At 40.2% G+C, this 18,038-nt stretch overlaps 2 protein-coding genes across 2 annotated transcripts in view; one reads left to right on the forward strand and one right to left on the reverse strand.

The window, feature by feature from the left end:
- TRDMT1 (tRNA aspartic acid methyltransferase 1) overlaps positions 1-9,498 on the reverse strand; it is a 42,201-nt gene extending 32,703 nt beyond the window's left edge. Inside the window, exon 1 of the mRNA XM_026843457.1 lies at positions 9,431-9,498. The gene's annotated coding sequence lies outside the window, so the exon portion shown is untranslated. The remainder of the gene's footprint in view (positions 1-9,430) is intronic.
- Positions 7,420-17,643, forward strand: VIM (vimentin). The gene is made up of 9 exons (XM_026843327.1): positions 7,420-7,445; positions 9,839-9,968; positions 13,958-14,053; positions 14,195-14,356; positions 14,861-14,986; positions 15,692-15,912; positions 16,009-16,052; positions 16,454-16,539; positions 17,019-17,643. The coding sequence occupies exons 1-9, from the start codon at positions 7,420-7,422 to the stop codon at positions 17,058-17,060; spliced, it is 933 nt and encodes a 310-aa protein (XP_026699128.1). The 3' UTR covers positions 17,061-17,643.
- Positions 17,644-18,038: the final 395 nt, after the last annotated feature.

Here is an 18,038-nt window from a genome sequence, read left to right on the forward strand (position 1 = left end):
TTTCTTTATAAATGTAAAGTCAGCCTAATTATACCCATACCTTTTGGGTAAGACCTTACATAAATAGCATTTAAGGTACCCTGCTTATTTCACATACTGGGCCGATGGCCGAGAAGGGCTAACATCCATGGCCACTCATATCCTTCTTAGTGCAGAAAAGCTGAATACTGCAGAGAGAGGATGAGCCCTGTGAAAGTGGTTGTTCATACTTCACTCAGAAAATCGTGCTAACACATGCTGCCACTGCCATGGGGCAGGCTAAATGGTTGCTCACTCTTTGTCTTGTGACCCCAAAGCAGCCACATGTCTCCAGAATTTCCCAACTGGAAAGTCTCTCTCCCTTACTGAAATTTGGATGACAGCTCCTTCTTTCTCCTCTCTGTGCATATAGGATGAATTCCTGTAAATCTCAATGAATGTTTAATTTGATTAACAGAGGAGATTAATGACAAAGTTGGAGTCCAATGTCCACCTCTGGATTCTTAACATTTTTTAGGATACAGGTATGGGCTGTTTCAAGTATCAGTTAAGCCTCAACAATACAGCTGACTTCAAGTAACAATTGACAGGCTTTTCTAAAAAGATGTTAGTTTATTCTAGATGAGCATATCTATAGAACTATGCTAATGGACTGATGAAGCAGCTATTTTCTTGACTCTAATATATTTATAGTAAAATACATTTTAAGCAAACTGATCATTTAATGACATTTTTAAAGCTGTTGACATAAGGATGTGATATCAGCATTTTCATTGAGACAGCTTTTGAAAGCTCCTGCCTCCTAGCAGCTAGCAGCATTTCCTCAATGTAGAAGTTTCCAAAGTTTGCCCAGATCTCTGATGAGTGGTATGATACAGGTAATCATGCTAGATCTGAAACTGTTGCCCTGGTAACCAGTAAACACATCCAGTGAAACAGCTACATGTGGTTAAGAGGAACACGCAAACAAAACCACTGCAATATGTTTTCTTCTTAAAATGCTTTAGAATTGTTAAAAATGTTACAGTTATCAATGCAGCCAAACAACATCACAGAAACATGCAAAAAACACTGCCTTAAGATTCTGCATTGTACTTGGCAACTGAAAGGTAAAATTACAAACTATAACTGGAACACGTACTCTCATCCTCAATGTGAGAACAAAAGATTTTAGCTGTTGTGTTCTATAATTCACACCAGCAACAAATGCACACAACAAACATGCACAAAACATTTTACAGGCATCTCAAGCCTTCTGCAGTTACACGTAGCTCTTCTCCCTGCCCTCCCACCAGCAGCAGAGCAGAGACTGACATGCCAGCAAGGCCTCTGCCTGAACCCAGCTGTGAGCAGGAGGTTGCCAGTCTGCAGTGTATGTCACAGGGTTTTATGGATGCCACAATACCGCAGCAGTATAAATTGCTTGAAGTTTCCTTTGAATGTAACCCCTCAACATAAGGCTAGGTAGTGGAAGCTAGTAGACCTGTAGCTGTGAAGTGTTTGTGAGCATTTCCTCTATATTCAGAAAGTGGAGAGAAAGCAAGAAAAATCTCCCTCTGCTGATACACTGGCTGTTCAATATGGACAAATATTAATGTTGACGGCTGAACAAGAAACAATGCTTCTCGTGTCCAAATGTCCAGTCCAACCTACTAAATACCTAAGTGAGGGTCAAGAAGAGTATAGAGAGATCTCAGCTGTCTAGAAGGGAAGCTCATGTTCTAGGTCAAAAATCACTGTGGCTATGAAAGAATGTGAGGCGTGTCATACCCTTGCAATGCAACCACTGAATTGAAAAAATTCAGAGAGTGTCTAGCATAAATTATTGTTTCAATAACCATTGGCCCAGTATGTTACTAATAAAACTGAAAACCTTTTGCAGTTTATCAAATCAATCTGTACTGGATGTAATATTTCACGAGGGAATTTATCAGACTTGCTTTCTGCTGAAGTGATGTTCGGTAAAGGTAGTTGTCAGCCACAGACGTGGCACTTCTGGGAAGCCTGATGGGCCGTGCCAGTATGGCTAACGAAGCCTACGATTTTCATTTATAATGCTACGCATCTGCAGGACTAGAAATGAAACCCACATCAAATCAGGTCTGTTAGCCTCTCCCAATGCGTTTCTAAGAACTCTATACAGGGGAAATTTATGTAGCTGAAATTATTTGGAAGAGTCATCAGACACAAACATTTTTAACCTTTCTCTTTTCAAATATATTAATCTCTCCATTTTGGAATCTTGTTTTCAGGTTCTGGAGCTATGCATCTACTTTGTAGGGAATAAGGAATAAAAAAAAATATATTGCTTCTCTAATTAAATCTTTACTTTTCTGGTTTAAATAAATATAAATCTAAATAAATCTGTCCTGTTTGTTATGTTTGGCTTGCAGTGGTCACCCAGGCTGGATGAGAGGCATATGTTTACATAATGTTATTGACTTTCTTGTTGTACTTACACATTCCAGCGCTTGAGAAAAAAAAAAAAAAAAAGGACAAAAAAAAAAGGCTAGTAGCCAAACAAAAAAGAAAAACAAACCCCAAAACCTTCGCTAGACTGAACAAAACAGTCCGTGAGCTCTATAAGGCCCACTGCAGTCAGCCAAAAGATTGCTGCTGCAACAAGTGTGTTTTGAATCAGACCCTTGAAGGGGTCACAGGAAATGGGTGACAGCAGGCACGGAGCCAGGCCTTGTTAAAGGAGGGATCAGTTCAAGCCGCTCCGGCAGGATGAGGTAATGGCGTGGGAGATCCCAACTCCCTTGCAGGGGCAGGAGCAAACAGCATGGTGCCTGCTGCTCTTTCGGGGGGAGGGGGGATGAGAGAAAGGAGAGAAAAAAAGAGTGCAGATGGTGAGCCTGGATATGCCTCTTACCTTTTTGCTTCAGGCAGGAACTTTCTCTTCCAGTATCCCCATATGATTTGCACAGTGTGCAAACTGAGAAAGACTTGTAGCTCTGTGTTGGTGCTGGTCATGTCTTATTGCTCACAAGGCCATCTCGTATCACCTAAAGCTTTTGTATACACAGACTTGTCTCTTAAGGAGTTCAGCCCCTGCCCAAACTTTGTTTTTTCATTCAGTCCCATGTGATAAATTTAATCTTTGACTAAGACTGTAGTTAGCACAGGTAATGAGATCTCTTATGCTGGTCGCTGTGGGAGTAGGATTTCAGTAGTAGGGTGTTTCATTCAGAGAGAAAGAAAATCTCTAAAGCAGCCACAGTAAAGCTGTAACTGTGGACCTGCTGAACTCTCCTGGAATTAGATAAACCACAACTGCAGACAGTAAGTACGGTAAAACCTGCCCAAGAAGCTGAGCGCTTGGTCCCTAGTCAGCACGGAGGTGTCTTCCACCCTGGCTATATCGCTGGCACTTTGCAAATGAGTTACTTTAAAACTAATTTAAAGCTATTTTAAATCAATTATGAACTGTAATTACGGAAGTGATTGCACTGTAAATATTCTCTTTCTCACTTTGGATGTGTCTACAAATCTCTGTCAAGCATATAAAGCCTAGCGTCTGGGACACAGCTATTTTCTCCTAGAAAGTCTCTTGGACAATAGTCTGTAGAAAAGCACAGATTTGAAGAAGTTGTGAGATTTTGTAAGTATAAACTGAAATTAAGGATAAACTGGAAACTTATTCTGAAAAAAATCCCAGCTAAAATATAAAAGTGTAATTTTTGGCTGCTAGGTCTTTTGGGGTCCTTTCCCTCAGTTAAGTATTGCCTCAACTAAGAACAAAAAGCTCAGGGGTTTTCTACAGTTGAAACAAACCTTTTTTAGAGAAAGGGCTATGAATTTCCAATGTTATTTTTGCTGAGACAGTCTGGAGAAAGAAGCCCCAATAAGCCTAACCTAAATGTCTCAAGAAAGCCTAAAATAGTTATTTCTGAAGAAATCTCCTTGCACAAGACACATGCCAGTATGCATTGGCAGTGTCAATGTTCATCTGTAGGGAGTTGGGCTGATTTAAGACTCCAGCAAACATGTTTCACATAATTAGTAAGTGAAATACAATGGGAAATTGTGGAAATTGTCTGTTGGGAACCCTGCATGTCAGATGAAGTCCCTGAGGATGACTTCATTGCAGTTACAGTGCCAAGTCAGATAGACTTAGTTCCTATGGTATAGCACACAGTTGTTGAAAAACTAACAGAATTAAATTCAAGTAATTAACTAACCTACACTGTTCATAATTTCCATTGGGATTACCAGTCCAGCCACCATGTATGTTGTAGTACAATAGTATTGTGTCTTTCATCTGCAGGATATATCTCAATATTCCTCTTGATACCACAGAAGTTGATTATTTTCAGAACACAACTCTAGGACAGTGGCATTATTACCATATTCAGGGTAAATAATTTCTCTGTCACTGAAAGATCCCGACAGCTGACCTGTTGTTTCATCCTGGTGTGCTTCGGACTTACATGGTAGGCTTGGTAACTTCCATGTCATGGAGTTTATAGGAAGTGCCCAATCTATGTCAAACAAACACACACAAACATTGTCCAAATGCAAGACTAAATTCTCAGGGAAAATTTCAGGCAGATAGTGAATTTGTCTTTGTAATGGGAAGCAGGACACCTTTCCACCTGAGAAAATGTGGACGCCTCCACTCCTCCAGATATTTGCTCATTTCCTTCTCCAGCCATATGCACCATCTGCTCTACACATAATAAGTTTTCCACTCCATTCCCTGTAGCCCACTATTTTATGCATACTATCATCTTAAATCCGGATCATTTTGCCTCCTCAATCCCAACTGGACAGAATATATTTATGCTCGAAAATTAGGCATAGAACTGGCATGTAAAACCAGTCTCGTCTTTTTAGAAACTCAGCCTTCTCAGCTTTGGGGTGTGTGCATCACCACCTCTTCCCTTTGTAAGGAGCCAACTAATCCCAGAATGGCTAACACAATGTACACTCAGTTTATGAGTCTTGTTGGAACCAAGGATTTGGCACAAGAACTTGGACTGAGAAATAGACTAAAAACTTGGCCCTCAAGGAGCTAGTAGTGTTCTGCTTGTGCTGGGCATCTCAAAGGAAGAATGGAACAATTGCTGCGTGCAATTAACGATTCTATTGCTGCGTCCTGCCTCTTCCTCAGAAAGAACATCATCATTTCCTGGTATATCATGGCAAGAAAACATTATGCTATTTATGCTTTGTGTGAGTGATGGAACTGAGGGAGAGAAAAGAATGAAGTCACTCCTCAGATTTAATTGTTTTTTGGCTGGAGGAGCTCTTTAAGCAGTTTGCTTCAAAAACCTTGGCCAAAAAGAAGTAGTAAATGTCTAACTGACAGTGTTCATTAATGGCACACTAGAATCACTTCTTTCAGCTTTTTCCAAAAGAGAGAATGGATGACTCATCTTTGAAAAGGTTTGCAGTCTCAAAATTTGAACCAGTGATCACAGACAGATTAATATTATGGCTTCCCATTGTAATGCAACAAATGAATGTTCATCCACGCTGTTGACTTCTACCTGTGCCAACAGCCTACTGCAGGGAAAGCAACCGAGCACCGTTCTTGACAGCAAAGTCATTATAGCGAAGTCAGCAATGTGGCATAGGACAGAATGAAGCCCTGCACATTACACAACAATTTACATAGATCTTACTGAAAGCTTAAGCTGACTATAAATTAAAATCATTTATCTGATATTTAAGTTAAATGGTCTTTATAAAGTGCCTATCACGATCCTCAAAGAGTTCCTTGGTTGTTGGCAAAATACAAATTTCATGAAGCTAGGACAGCAGAGAGCTAAAATGTCAAATTATCTCATTTTGGGCACCTAAATCAAGACTGAGGGACTCTGCATTCTGGGAATTAGCTCTGCCTAAAGAGTTTCAGGTTGAGCATCAAGCCTCAAACCACACCAAACCTCTTGTCCTTTATGTCCCAGTCATTGCTAAATGTATTGTTGATATTCAGCAGTCAGTATATTGCTAGTAAGTGAAGTAAGATATATGGAGTATACAGGTTGTCATCCATTTCTTTAAGGGATGGATCAAATAAATTGTTATACCTATGGTAGAGCTGAAAAACTTCTCTTTCTCTTGTCTGTGTTGCTAAAACTGTGCATGGTGTTTGAGACAACCATGGCACTCGAGGCAGAGGGCTGGGCTGTACTGGCTTTGAAAATGAGTACCTGAATTGGTACAGAATCACAGAATTATCTAGGTTGGAAAAGACCTTGAAGATCATCCAGTCCAACCATTAACCTGACAGTTCCCAACTACACCAGATCCCTCAGCGCTGTGTTGACTCGACTCTTAAACACCTCCAGGGATGGGGTCTTCACCTCAGCCCTGGGCAGCCCATTCCAACGCCTAACAACCCGTTCTGTAAAGAAATACGTCCTAACGTCTAGTCTAAACCTTTCCTGGTGCAACTTGAGGCCATTCCCTCTTGTCCTATCGCTTGTTATTTGGTTAAAGAGGCTCATCCCCAGCTCTTTGCAACCTCCTTTCAGGTAGTTGTAGAGGGCGATGAGGTCTCCCCTCAGCCTCCTCTTCTCCAGAGATTCATCATATTTTGATATAGAAAATGTCCTATTCTGGCAATTAGAAACCATAGTAGAGGGGAACTTTTCGCACAAGAATAATAATTTTTGGAAATGTAAGTCATGCAACTGGCTTGCATGAGTCATGTTCAAAACACTTCCCTAGTGATGAAACCCCTGCAAGTTTCATATAGTTCATTTTACATTAAAATATAATATTGCAGAGAGACTTGGTTAGTTCTGAGTATAGACCCTAGTCATTTCCTTGAAAAAATCAGCAGTTAGTCACACCAGTTTGATATGCTTTGCAACACTGGCAATGACTGTGGGCAACATCTTTTTAAAAATAGATTTCATAAGAGAATTTGCCAATTTCTTTCTTAAGACCATTAGTCAAGGAAGTTACTCACAAGGGGAGACTTCAGTGCCTGGACATTTAGATGTTCTGCAGCCCAGTGGTATTCAAATACCCAAATCATCTTCTCCCAGGCAGCATGCAGGGAGCTGTATTCTCTGGGTTCAGAAAAATCGGCTCTTCCCTGGATGCACCGGCCTTTCTTGGGGGCTCCTCCTTAGACTTAGCTCTCAGCTAAAGTGGGGGACCAACCCAGCTGAATATTAATAGCCAGAACCAGTTTTTTGGAAACAGGAACCTTTCTGTTTTCAAAACCGTAGCAGTTTTAGCCTTTTCAGACCACAGCTGAAGGAGGAAGTACTGTTTCGGACTAAAAGGTAGAGCACTCACTCAAGCAATAGGCCACAGCACTTGCTATGGCTGAGCAGTACGGAGAGCCCCTATTCAGTTTGCTGTAGGATGGTAAGAGTCTTTCATGTCCTCATGTTAAAGCAGATCCCTTTTGCCTGGAGTTTGTTCAATATTCATGGAGCAGGGGAACTATGAAGAAATGTCTCTACAGCCTCATGCATGCCGGGACTTAAAGTTGCTTTATGGTACTGACAACAAAAGTGATTGCATTTTCATAGCTGGATGATTTCCCTTGTTTTTTAATATTTATGGGTCATTTGATACCTCCTGGAAGCGGAAACTTTACTAAAAGTGCATAAATCTGATTAATGAAAGCATTCACATATGTTTAGTCAAGATCTAGAATAGCTGGAAATCACATTCAATATTTGGACTAAATTTTTATAGTTTCTTACTATTTAGATGAAATGGCAAATTAAAAAAAAAAAAAAAAAAAGTGAATGCCAGTCTTTTCAGTGGTGTTTTCAGACCAGCAGATATTTGTGGAAGAAAATCAGAAAAATCCTGACTGTTATGAGGACCTTTTCATTTTTAGTGTAACAGACGTCCAGTATAAAGCTGTTCAGGCATTTATACCCTCTCCCTGTGCATACCCATTTTCCGTGTTAATAGAAGTTACACAACAATCCAGTATTTTTTGCTACACTTCTAGGGCTTGATTCTGTATTTCATTCTTGTTAGTGAAACAATAAATCAGTTCTCTGGCCAAAAGCCAAAAAATGCCAAATCAGATTTTGCAGTGTGAACTGAAAGGCTCCTGATCAAAACACTGATTTCCTTTTTTAAGAGTGACATTGCCTTACCTCTGATCTACCTCTGTAGAGGTAAGAGACATCACACACTGACCAAGCAGCTGCCTGACTGCATACTGGAAATGCAAATGAAGGCATCTCAATAAACAACACAGATGACAAATAATATGAATAATCCCCAATGTGGTGTTTAGTGATGCTGTTAGCTGTCTGTCCTTCAGGTATGAAGCGGTCAAGATCCTGACCAGCCAGAGTCTCCAAGAGTCCCATAGCACTTTCCTTAAAATTAGGATGATTACTGTGGTTTCATTTCAATTCAAATAAGTACACTCTCCATGATTTTTATGGATACACTGAGATACAGATTCTTTCCTGACAAGTACTGTGGAGACTTTTTCGCATTTCAAGAGACCAGATCTTGTTCTCCATTGGGGTTTGGGATGCAAATGTACGTTAAATTTATTACAGCCTTACAAGAAATTTAGAGCTTCCTCCATTTATGCATCTGTGTAAGTGCCAACCAGAAAAAGTCACTTAAAGGTTTACTATAGTCCAGACAACTAACAATATCTGAACATTTCTAGGAAAATTTCATAGTGAGAAATAGCAGCGAGGCAGGTGGCCAAGAGTACATATGGCAGCAGTGACATAAACATATGGAAATTACACTTGAAACATGGGGATTGGGTCATATTTATTTACTAAAACAAACATTTCTCTGAATTTTAGGGGCAAAGCAGCTTCTGAATGAAGGATGAGTGCTGCATGTGTGTGCCATTAAAGTGCTTGTGGAGTATAAATTGCGCTCTGATAGAAAAAAGGGATTGGGCACAGCGCACCTTTAAAAAGCCAACAATCTGCTAAAACTATCAATACTTCTGAGTAAAGCATCTTTAATCTGTGAGGCTGTTGGTTATGTGCTGCTTTAGTTTTTTGCCTGCTCACAGAAGCAGTGTGTACTTTTGTGCCAGGGCTCACAAAGGCTTACAGCTCAAACTTGATGGCTTAAATAAAGGGCTCTCAGAGGGCCGGAGAGCACAACAGCATCCAGGCTGGGCTGTGGGTACCCTTAGCTTCAGGAATGCCGTGTGACCTCTGCCTCCTATTCAGTGGGTGAATGGAATGAGCTGTAGTCCGGGATTTACGCTGCAAGCACTTCAGTAGCTCAACCTTGTCAGCTTCATTTGCTTGACTAAGCTTCAGTGAATAAAGGAAACTAAAACCTCAAGGACCTACATTTAGATACAAACTACATTGCTGAACTTCTGGTTGTCATCTGAATGAAACTAAAGTACAGTTTCCTTTACCAAAAAAATAAATATCCTTAATAAAATATATGGGCTCTGATTCTTCCTTGTAAAGTACAATACCTGAGGTATAATAGCTGACTTCACTATGAATTGGGGTGTGAAGATTACCTTTCTTGCTGCCCACTGTTCATGTTCAGGTTTATCAGAATTTGCAGTGAAAGTGTTTGCTTCTGAAGGACTGCAAGTTAAAAGAAATTGAAAATCAACGGTAGTTTTGCATCCCGTAAGCACTGAAGTAATACATTACAGATAATACCTCTACATCATATCATTCACTTCCCATAACAAAGAGGAAAAAGATATCCCTTACCTGACATGCCAGTGCGGGATTAGAGAATATGCTTTGTGCTTTGGCTACTTAAGTGATAAATTATCTAAATATCAGGGATTCTGTCATCTCCCTTAAACAACTTCTGTATCCATACCAAAACCAATCTGCTGCTACTCAGTCTAAGGTTAAATTTTATGCCATTGTTATTGCCCTGTACTACCTATATCATTCTCTACCACTGGTAGCCCCATTTTGATAGTAAAAGAAACAGGGATCCCCCCGCTCCCTCCTCACCGCTGTCTCGCCCCTTCCAGGTTGCAGGAGGAGATGCTGCAGCGGGAGGAGGCTGAGAACACCCTGCAGTCCTTCAGACAGGTTAGCGGGGGCTGCGGGGGGAGGGAGCGAGAGCCCGAGGTGGCGACGGCGCCTGGGACGGGACGACGGGGCTGCAGGAGTTTGCTTTCCTCGCACAAAGGAATTCCAGCGGTTCTCACGCAAACCTTCCTTGTTTTCTTTAGGGGGATGCTGCGGTCTGAAGGGAGGGGGGTGAAACTATTGTCTTGCTTTATCCAAGTCTAGCCTGGTTTACAAAAAACGCTCCGACGTGGAATCGCTTTCCGATCCAATAAAAGTGAAAGGGGGCCATCTGCTCGCTTGGCTGAAGGGTATTAATGGTTTCTATGGGATTCACCGTGGAATGCAGATTGAAGGCATTATGGCATTATGGCAAGTGTGGTGGCAGCAGATTGAAATAATAGATCCCTTTGTGTCGGAGGGGAGGGCGCAGTGGGCTGCATTCTTACTAAATGTGTAATGGTGCGGGCATATTTCGAGCAAAAAGTGTCTGTCGTGTATGTGGTCCGGTTTTTATACAAAACAGATCCTTTTAAATGAAGAGCTTTGGTCAATGCCTTACTGGGCAACAGTTTCAAATATACAATTTTTCATATGGGTGTTTTCTGGCAAGAATAGACAATTTGTTCCTTGGGGCGAGGTCAAAGCAGTCAAGTTTGCCTCCTCTGGATGTCCGTTAGGAACATAGAATTTAAGCCTCTGTAAACAAGATGTTAACATAGGAACAAGTTGCCTTAGAGTTTAGTCTCTGTAGGATGCTATGATGTTACCCAGATAAATTAAAATGTACGTGACAGCCAGAGCCAACTGTGCAAACAGTATTCAAAAAGTGTTAAGCTCGGGTTTTCACTTGTGCAAAGCCATCTTTCAACTTGGATTAAGCCTTGTTTGGACTAGTAGATATTTAGGAATGTGCCTTCTCAAAACAAGGTCTCTTCCCTAAACTTACTGGTGCAAAGCGGCATTGCTATTGTTCCAGCTGGAAGTGACTGCCCTTATCTACAGACAGCTGGCCACAGGCTGACTTCATCTCAGAGCTCTTCATTGGTGTAGCAGATGTCACTGTTCAGGAAATCATCACTTGATTGTCAGTGTTTCCCTAGGCAAGGCTTTTGACTACAGTATATTTATAGTCTCTGAAGGAGAGCAGGAGTCTTCTTGAGTTAATATGTGGAAACGAGACACCTGTTCCCATTCGGAGTCTGGGAGTTCAGTCTCTGCTGGCATTTTGGGGACAGAAGTTTGAAACAGAACAGTCTGAGATACTGCTTTAACTTAAGCTTCTGAGTGCTAAGCCAATTTAGCATAGTGCGAAGTTCCATGCAGAAGCATTTAAGTTTTAGAGAACCTAATCTCTTCTGATTCATTGCTCAAATCAACTGAAGGATCCTTTGACTTAAGTCTGGCTTAAATGATCTTTCAGACTTAATTGGTGCACTTCAGGGCATGTCTACCACTATTTCAAACCAATTAAACTCGTGAAGGCTTTAGGCTTTTACGTGAACTTGGCTTTGTGCATGTCCCACATTCATTATCCAGCTCTTCCCTGCACTCTGGAAAGGAGTAGTTCAGGAGCTCAGCCTTGAGCAGATCTGTGTGTACAGAATGGTCAGAGCTGGATCCATTTAACCTCATAAAGTGTAGCTTATGCATAAGAATTGCAAATCATAGTCTGTGGAAACAATACACTAAATCCACTCCATGACATAACTGGTGCATCCTAGCGTGATTTGAACAATGGTAATACCTAATTTTTCCTTGCTGTGGAAATGTAGGCTTGACATGTAAGATTTGAAAACTAAATCCGTTTCAGTGTAAGTATTGTTCTGCAAGTGAAATTAAATTCACAGAACACTGAAGTTGAAACATTCTGTTGTGCTTTCCATTGTAATAAAATGCACATTTTTTTGTTAAGCCATTATATTCTTGCACTGAAAAATTGTGTATGTAGATTCAGAACACTTCAGCAGATACTTCAATGTTCTGATGTAGCATCAAATTTACTTTTTACTTGATGGAGCAGTTGTATACCAGTATTTTAAAAGAAAGTGAAAAAATATTTTAACTTAGACTGTATTTCCAAATTCCTGCTGTTCAACTCATGTACTGAATTTTAATTTAATTCTTCACCAGAACAAAGATCTGGTTGTACTCATATGCTGGAGGGGTGTATAGCATAAACTAAACCTAAAGGTTCAGGGAGTTCTTTCCTCTGGGACAAAACAAACATCACAGTTAGTGAGAAAGTTCTTGACTGCGGTTTTGCCAGCTGCTCTGGCAGCAAGGAACAGGTCCTGAACCTATGACAAGACTAATAGGTCTGCTCCTGGCTAACATGAGGTTTGTATGAAGTAAACACGGATACTCAACTCTGCATACTACGTGACTGGCATTAAAGACTCACCTAGGATAAAATCAATGTCTAGTCCAGGTGCATGTATGTATGCCTTTCACTGTGTTCACTCAGGCTACAAGCAGCTTATTTATGTGGTTCTCCATAAATCTAGGAAATACAGATAAACTAATGATAACATATATAGTAAAATACATAACATGTTTTCTAAGTGTCTTCATTTTAAGATGCTTTCAATTTATTATAAGCTCCTAAAAATCCTATAGCTGTTCAGTTGTTCTGAAAAACTTAATACTCTTTAAGACGCAGATTTTTGTAAAATCCACTGGAAACTCTTTGGATGTCTGTCTAATTGCGTAAACATGTTGGGTTATAGCCATGTAATTTCCTTCCAGAATGATCTTCAGGGGTTTTTGTGGGGAGGAGAATATGAATTAAGGAATTTGTTCTCTGAATTGAAAAACAGAGACGATGTGAACTGTGTGGGTGTAAAACTGGAATTGATAGGGAAGTTATGGAATAACACATCAAAGGGGTATTCTGCTAGATAAAGAAAACAGATGAATTCTTCTGGAGCAAGAACCTTACCCCAAAGTCAGAGTGATCCAAAGAACAGCTTTCTAGGAGTTTAAAGAAAACACTCGTTGTTTCAAAGGTGCCATAATAGTGAGAACTGCTGATAAGCTTATGCTTTGGGCAATCCAAAATAGCTTTCACGGAAGCTGTGAAAACCTGATACGTTGATGCCATGTGAACATAAGCATGCAACTGAGTATCTAACTAGTACAAAGGAACAGTCATTCCCTTTGCAAACTAACTGTCTTGCACATTTGAAATGTAAGAAGTTACCAATCAATGTTTTGTTATGTTTTTGAACTAATTCAGGTTGCTGCTTGTAACATCCATGGCATATCTTCTGTTATGCCTTAAATGAATTTTTGCTGTTGATTAAGACTATCTCTGTACAGCAAAAGGTGGAGTCTTTGCCAGCTACTGTGAGGGTGTAAGCAATGATGACTCCATTTGCATTTATGCTCATACCTTCTTCTCAAGGGAGATCTGTTGAATTGCTTGGAGAAGTAAATGCTTGCAATTCCTATGCATACCTCACTAGCTTTAATATATGCTTTCAAGCTGTGGTTTGTGGACCCAGAGTGCTCTGTGGCCAATCACCAAGGAGTCCATAAGAAGTAAACCAGAAATTAAGCCCACTGATAGGCATTCAGGTACATGGGTTGCAATTTTAAGCCTCACTGGAAAAAATGGAAGATTGCAGATTGCAAGACTAACTCTTTTTCAGTGTAGTCAAGCTAAAATATCTTATAGCTGGCTTCTGACCCAAGTACCTGCTTCATCTTCAAGCAGAGTTTACACCCACCATGATCTGTGTGCCCTTGAGTATGGTCAGCCATATGTTGGCAAAGATAAAGTAGTCTACATATGCTGTATAGTTCCCCAAAATCACAATAAAGGTGCGTATAGTGGTCTCTGAGGCTGGGGTAGGAGGTGGCCAAAAGAGGTTTTTCACAGCTCTTGATTTCATATTGTCTTGCCAAAAAGGTCAAATGTTGCATCAGTCTGTATGCTACTGAACTTGCCATAGAAGACTTGTCTGCATCAGTTTGTAAAATTGCTAATCATTCTTCTCTCTGGTCAGGATGTTGACAATGCTTCCCTGGCACGTCTTGATCTTGAGCGCAAAGTTGAGTCCCTGCAAGAGGAGATTGTCTTCTTGAAGAAGCTTCATGATGAGGTAAGCGGAATTGAGGTCTGTAATTAGATGCTGACAGTCTAGTGAGCAAGTAAGCTCTTCACTGATTCTGGCCCAGAGTCCTCACCCGCATATGCTTTCTATGTTGTGTATAATAACACCGAGTGTCTGCTTCTCTCTAAGGAAATCCGAGAACTGCAGGCCCAGCTCCAGGAACAGCACATCCAGATTGATATGGATGTTTCTAAGCCTGATCTTACTGCTGCCCTGCGTGACGTTCGCCAACAGTATGAAAGCGTTGCTGCTAAGAATCTTCAGGAAGCTGAAGAGTGGTACAAGTCCAAAGTAAGTAAAATCTGTTCAGATCTATTGGGTACTTGGAACTGTACATAACAACTTTGCTGTAGCACTCAGTGTTTCCTCTGTGTCTCTGCTGGACATGAACACAGCCATGGTAAAGGGTCTTCTTTAAACTCCTAGTCTGGAAAGAGTATGGCTGAAAACATTATTTTGTGCCATAACTACAGCATCAGAATAATGGATTCATACTTGGAGTTTTTCCTGTGCTTGTACCTGAAAGCAGATGTTGGATGAAATACTGGAGAAAGGAATGGATGAAAAAATGATGAAAAGTTGGGAGACATACAGGCTGGGGAAACAAATAGGAAAGGCTTAACTATGAATTCCAGTTTAACAATTAGAAATAGAAAGGCATTTTAAGAGCAATGCTAATATTTAAATGTTTCAGGTGTTAAGGCTTGCCATGGCTTCAGTTGCCAGTGTCTAAAAGAAGTCTGTTATACCATTTCTGTTGAAGTGTTACACTAACCAAACTGGGGATTTCCACAGTTTGCAGATCTCTCTGAAGCTGCTAACAGAAACAATGATGCCCTGCGCCAGGCCAAACAAGAAGCTAATGAATACCGCAGACAGATTCAATCTCTCACCTGCGAAGTGGATGCCCTTAAGGGAAGCGTAAGTAGAAGACTGCAGTTGTTGGGACATTCTTCCCTTTGCAGCTTTAAGCACTGCACTGAAGTTTAATTGTTAATACAGATACCAATGCAGCTGATCTCCCATGCAATAAAGCAGCATACTAGTACTTTTTGAAAAGGATGCTGGGGACTACAGTGCACTGGTTAGATTGGTATACTGAGCTAGTCTTAAACTATAAAATGTGAGTTCATTCTCTTGCTATAACATTCACTGTTTATGTAACACTTTCAAAGAAAGTGTTTGTGGCTTGTCTGTCAGGTACAGCTGAAGGTATAAAAAAAGCTGGGGGAGCAGTGGAAAGGAGGTGCAAATCCTGCTGTTACTAGAACCTGACTGCCTTAAAGGCTGTCTTGAAATGGATTTAACTGTGTGTAGTACACCTACAATTCCCTTCACTGAGGACTGCCTGCATTCTGACTTCTGCTGCATGTGTTGGACTTACTGTAAGGGATTATTTTGGCACATGGTAGAACAAATACATGGCACACCTCAGGTCAAGTAGCAGAGTAACCCACTGAGACTTTGCAAGGGGAAGAAAAGGAAGTGACAAATTTGGGACATATCTGGGAATTTTCAGAAAGGATGCTAACATAACTCAACTTCCCTTTTAAAAAATTGAGGGCCTTGAGGGTGAAGAACAGTGGCTGAACTGCAGCAGTGTTTGACTTCATTATTCTCTTCCAGAATGAATCCCTGGAGCGCCAAATGCGTGAAATGGAGGAGAATTTTGCTGTTGAAGCTGCTAACTACCAAGACACTATTGGCCGTCTGCAGGATGAGATTCAGAACATGAAGGAAGAAATGGCTCGCCATCTCCGCGAGTACCAGGACCTGCTGAATGTAAAGATGGCTCTTGATATTGAGATTGCCACCTACAGAAAACTGCTGGAGGGTGAAGAGAGCAGGTAAAAAAATGACACACAGATACTTTTCTAAACAGCAATTACTAGAAGACTCTCTATACCCATGTCTGATTTTATCCATTTCTTCTTTTCCTTCAGGATTAACATGCCTATTCCAACCTTTGCTTCTTTGAACCTGAGAGGTAAGCTGTTTCTGCTACTTCAGTTTAGACAGTTGTTCTATCATTAGCAAAAGGGTTCTAGATAGTTCCTTTTACTTGTGTACTTGAACTTGTATAAATGCAGTTCTGTGTAAATGTTTTCTTTAGATATAACTGCAGTATTTGGATGGTAGGAGCTACTTTGTTCGTGTGCACAGATATTTTTAATTATCAGTATGTAGTGAGTGATTTGTTTGTATGCTTGCTGAAGGTACTTTAAGAGGACCAGGGAGAAAAGGGAGAATATTTGCTTATTCAGAACAGGAGACTTCTTCATATACTAAATTGGAATTCTGAAAGTAGACACTAAAACCTGTTACACTTCATTTTTATGAGGAGACACTTCATCTAGACTATTGGTAATAATACATTTTCTTCTGCAGAAACCAACATTGAGTCTCAGCCAATGGTTGATACTCACTCAAAGAGGACACTTCTAATTAAGACCGTCGAAACTAGAGATGGACAGGTTGGTGGTAACTTTGATTTTATTTCTTTCACAGCTGGTTGCCTTAAAATGCTCTTCAGTTTTGAACAGCATCTGGCAGTCTGAGCTGCATGGCTGAACATGCAGATGTAGCAAACAGACTTCTGTGGAAACAATCACAAAATTCTTCTGATAGTAAAACCTTAAGTGGCTGGCAGTTACCTGTGTAAGGAGTATTCAAGTTCAGCTGAGTTAGCAAATTCTCAAAAGATTTCTCACATCACCTGAGGAAAACATGGCAGTAAATAGAGGTACCTGTTTGGGACAAGACACTGTGTTCAGACTAAGTAAAGCTGAAATAGTTTCTGTGCTCTATTTACCAGCTAGAACTTCTCATTCATAAGAGAGAATTGATACCCACCTGTTCACATTTCTGTAGTACTGGATGTTCCAATTTTAACTATAAAAAAGCCACAATCTTACTGCTAAAACTTAATGAAAGTGTCTCTGTTTTTCAACAGGTTATTAATGAGACTTCTCAGCATCATGATGACTTGGAGTAAAGCTGAAGTGAAGATGCATACCTATTAATGCAGGAGAAATTCTTACCAGCAAGATTTAAAAAGTCCATGTCTTAAAGGAAGAAACAGCTTTCAAGTGCCTTTCTGCAGTTTTTCCATGAGCGCAAGATTATTATGCTAGGAAATAGGTCTTAGATCTTGCAAACTGACTCTCCCTGAAGGATTAGAGTTTACAATGGAGTCTAGTTTACAAATAGCAATATCTTGTGCTGCAATACTGTTTTTAAGTATCTGAATTCAATAAAACTGCTTTTTCCAGCACAGTATGAGCAACCTGTCGCTACTTCAATAAACCTTTGGAAAATGGCTCTTGATGTGTTCTAATTTGTTAACTTTATGACTTTCTGGAAAGCCATAACAACATAATGCTGGAATTACTATACGGTTGACATCTCCAGTATTGGTTGTGTGGAATGCTGTTTTTAAAGTTTAACTAGATAAACTATTACTCATTTACTGCTTAGGTTTTGGAACCAACTAAAATGGAATATAACTGGCAGATGCATAATGTATTATGATATTTCTTATCACTTGAATAAAATATGATACTTCAAGCTAATAAAAATTAATCTTGCTTCCATATACTAGTTAACTGGGTTACCAAAGGCTAAGAATGCCCAAACTACCTTAAAACTCAGCTCTGTAAAACGTAGTAGTTAAGTAGCTGTGACACAGTTCATGCAAGTCCTTATCTAAGACAGCACCTTTGCAAAGTTACCAGCTGACTTGATGCATTGACTTCATTTTCCAGGAAAGACTAGTTCCCAAAGGGCTTGTCTGTATTGCAGAAGCTAAAGGAAAGCTTCACATGGAGTGGGAGTTAGGAGAGGTATTTAAAGGGAATGCATAGAAAGATAACTTGCCTCACTGGTAACTTGATTCTAGCATTTAAACCCCTTTTAAAAAAGGAGAACCACCATCTTCTCTGCTGAGCATCAGCTTTAGTGCAGCAGTATGGGT

This window comes from Athene cunicularia (assembly GCF_003259725.1).
Source record: "Athene cunicularia isolate RWA chromosome 2 unlocalized genomic scaffold, athCun1 chr2_part1, whole genome shotgun sequence".
Classification (NCBI taxonomy): Eukaryota; Metazoa; Chordata; class Aves; order Strigiformes; family Strigidae; genus Athene; species Athene cunicularia.

Bases quoted from the DNA above. Each gene is read 5' to 3' on its own strand.
- VIM (XM_026843327.1), top strand. From the start codon at position 7,420: ATGCCGGGACTTAAAGTTGCTTTATG. The intron at 9,969-13,957 runs GTTAGCGGGGGC...CTCTCTGGTCAG, and splicing joins CCCTGCAGTCCTTCAGACAG to GATGTTGACAATGCTTCCCT. The intron at 14,054-14,194 runs GTAAGCGGAATT...CTTCTCTCTAAG, and splicing joins TGAAGAAGCTTCATGATGAG to GAAATCCGAGAACTGCAGGC.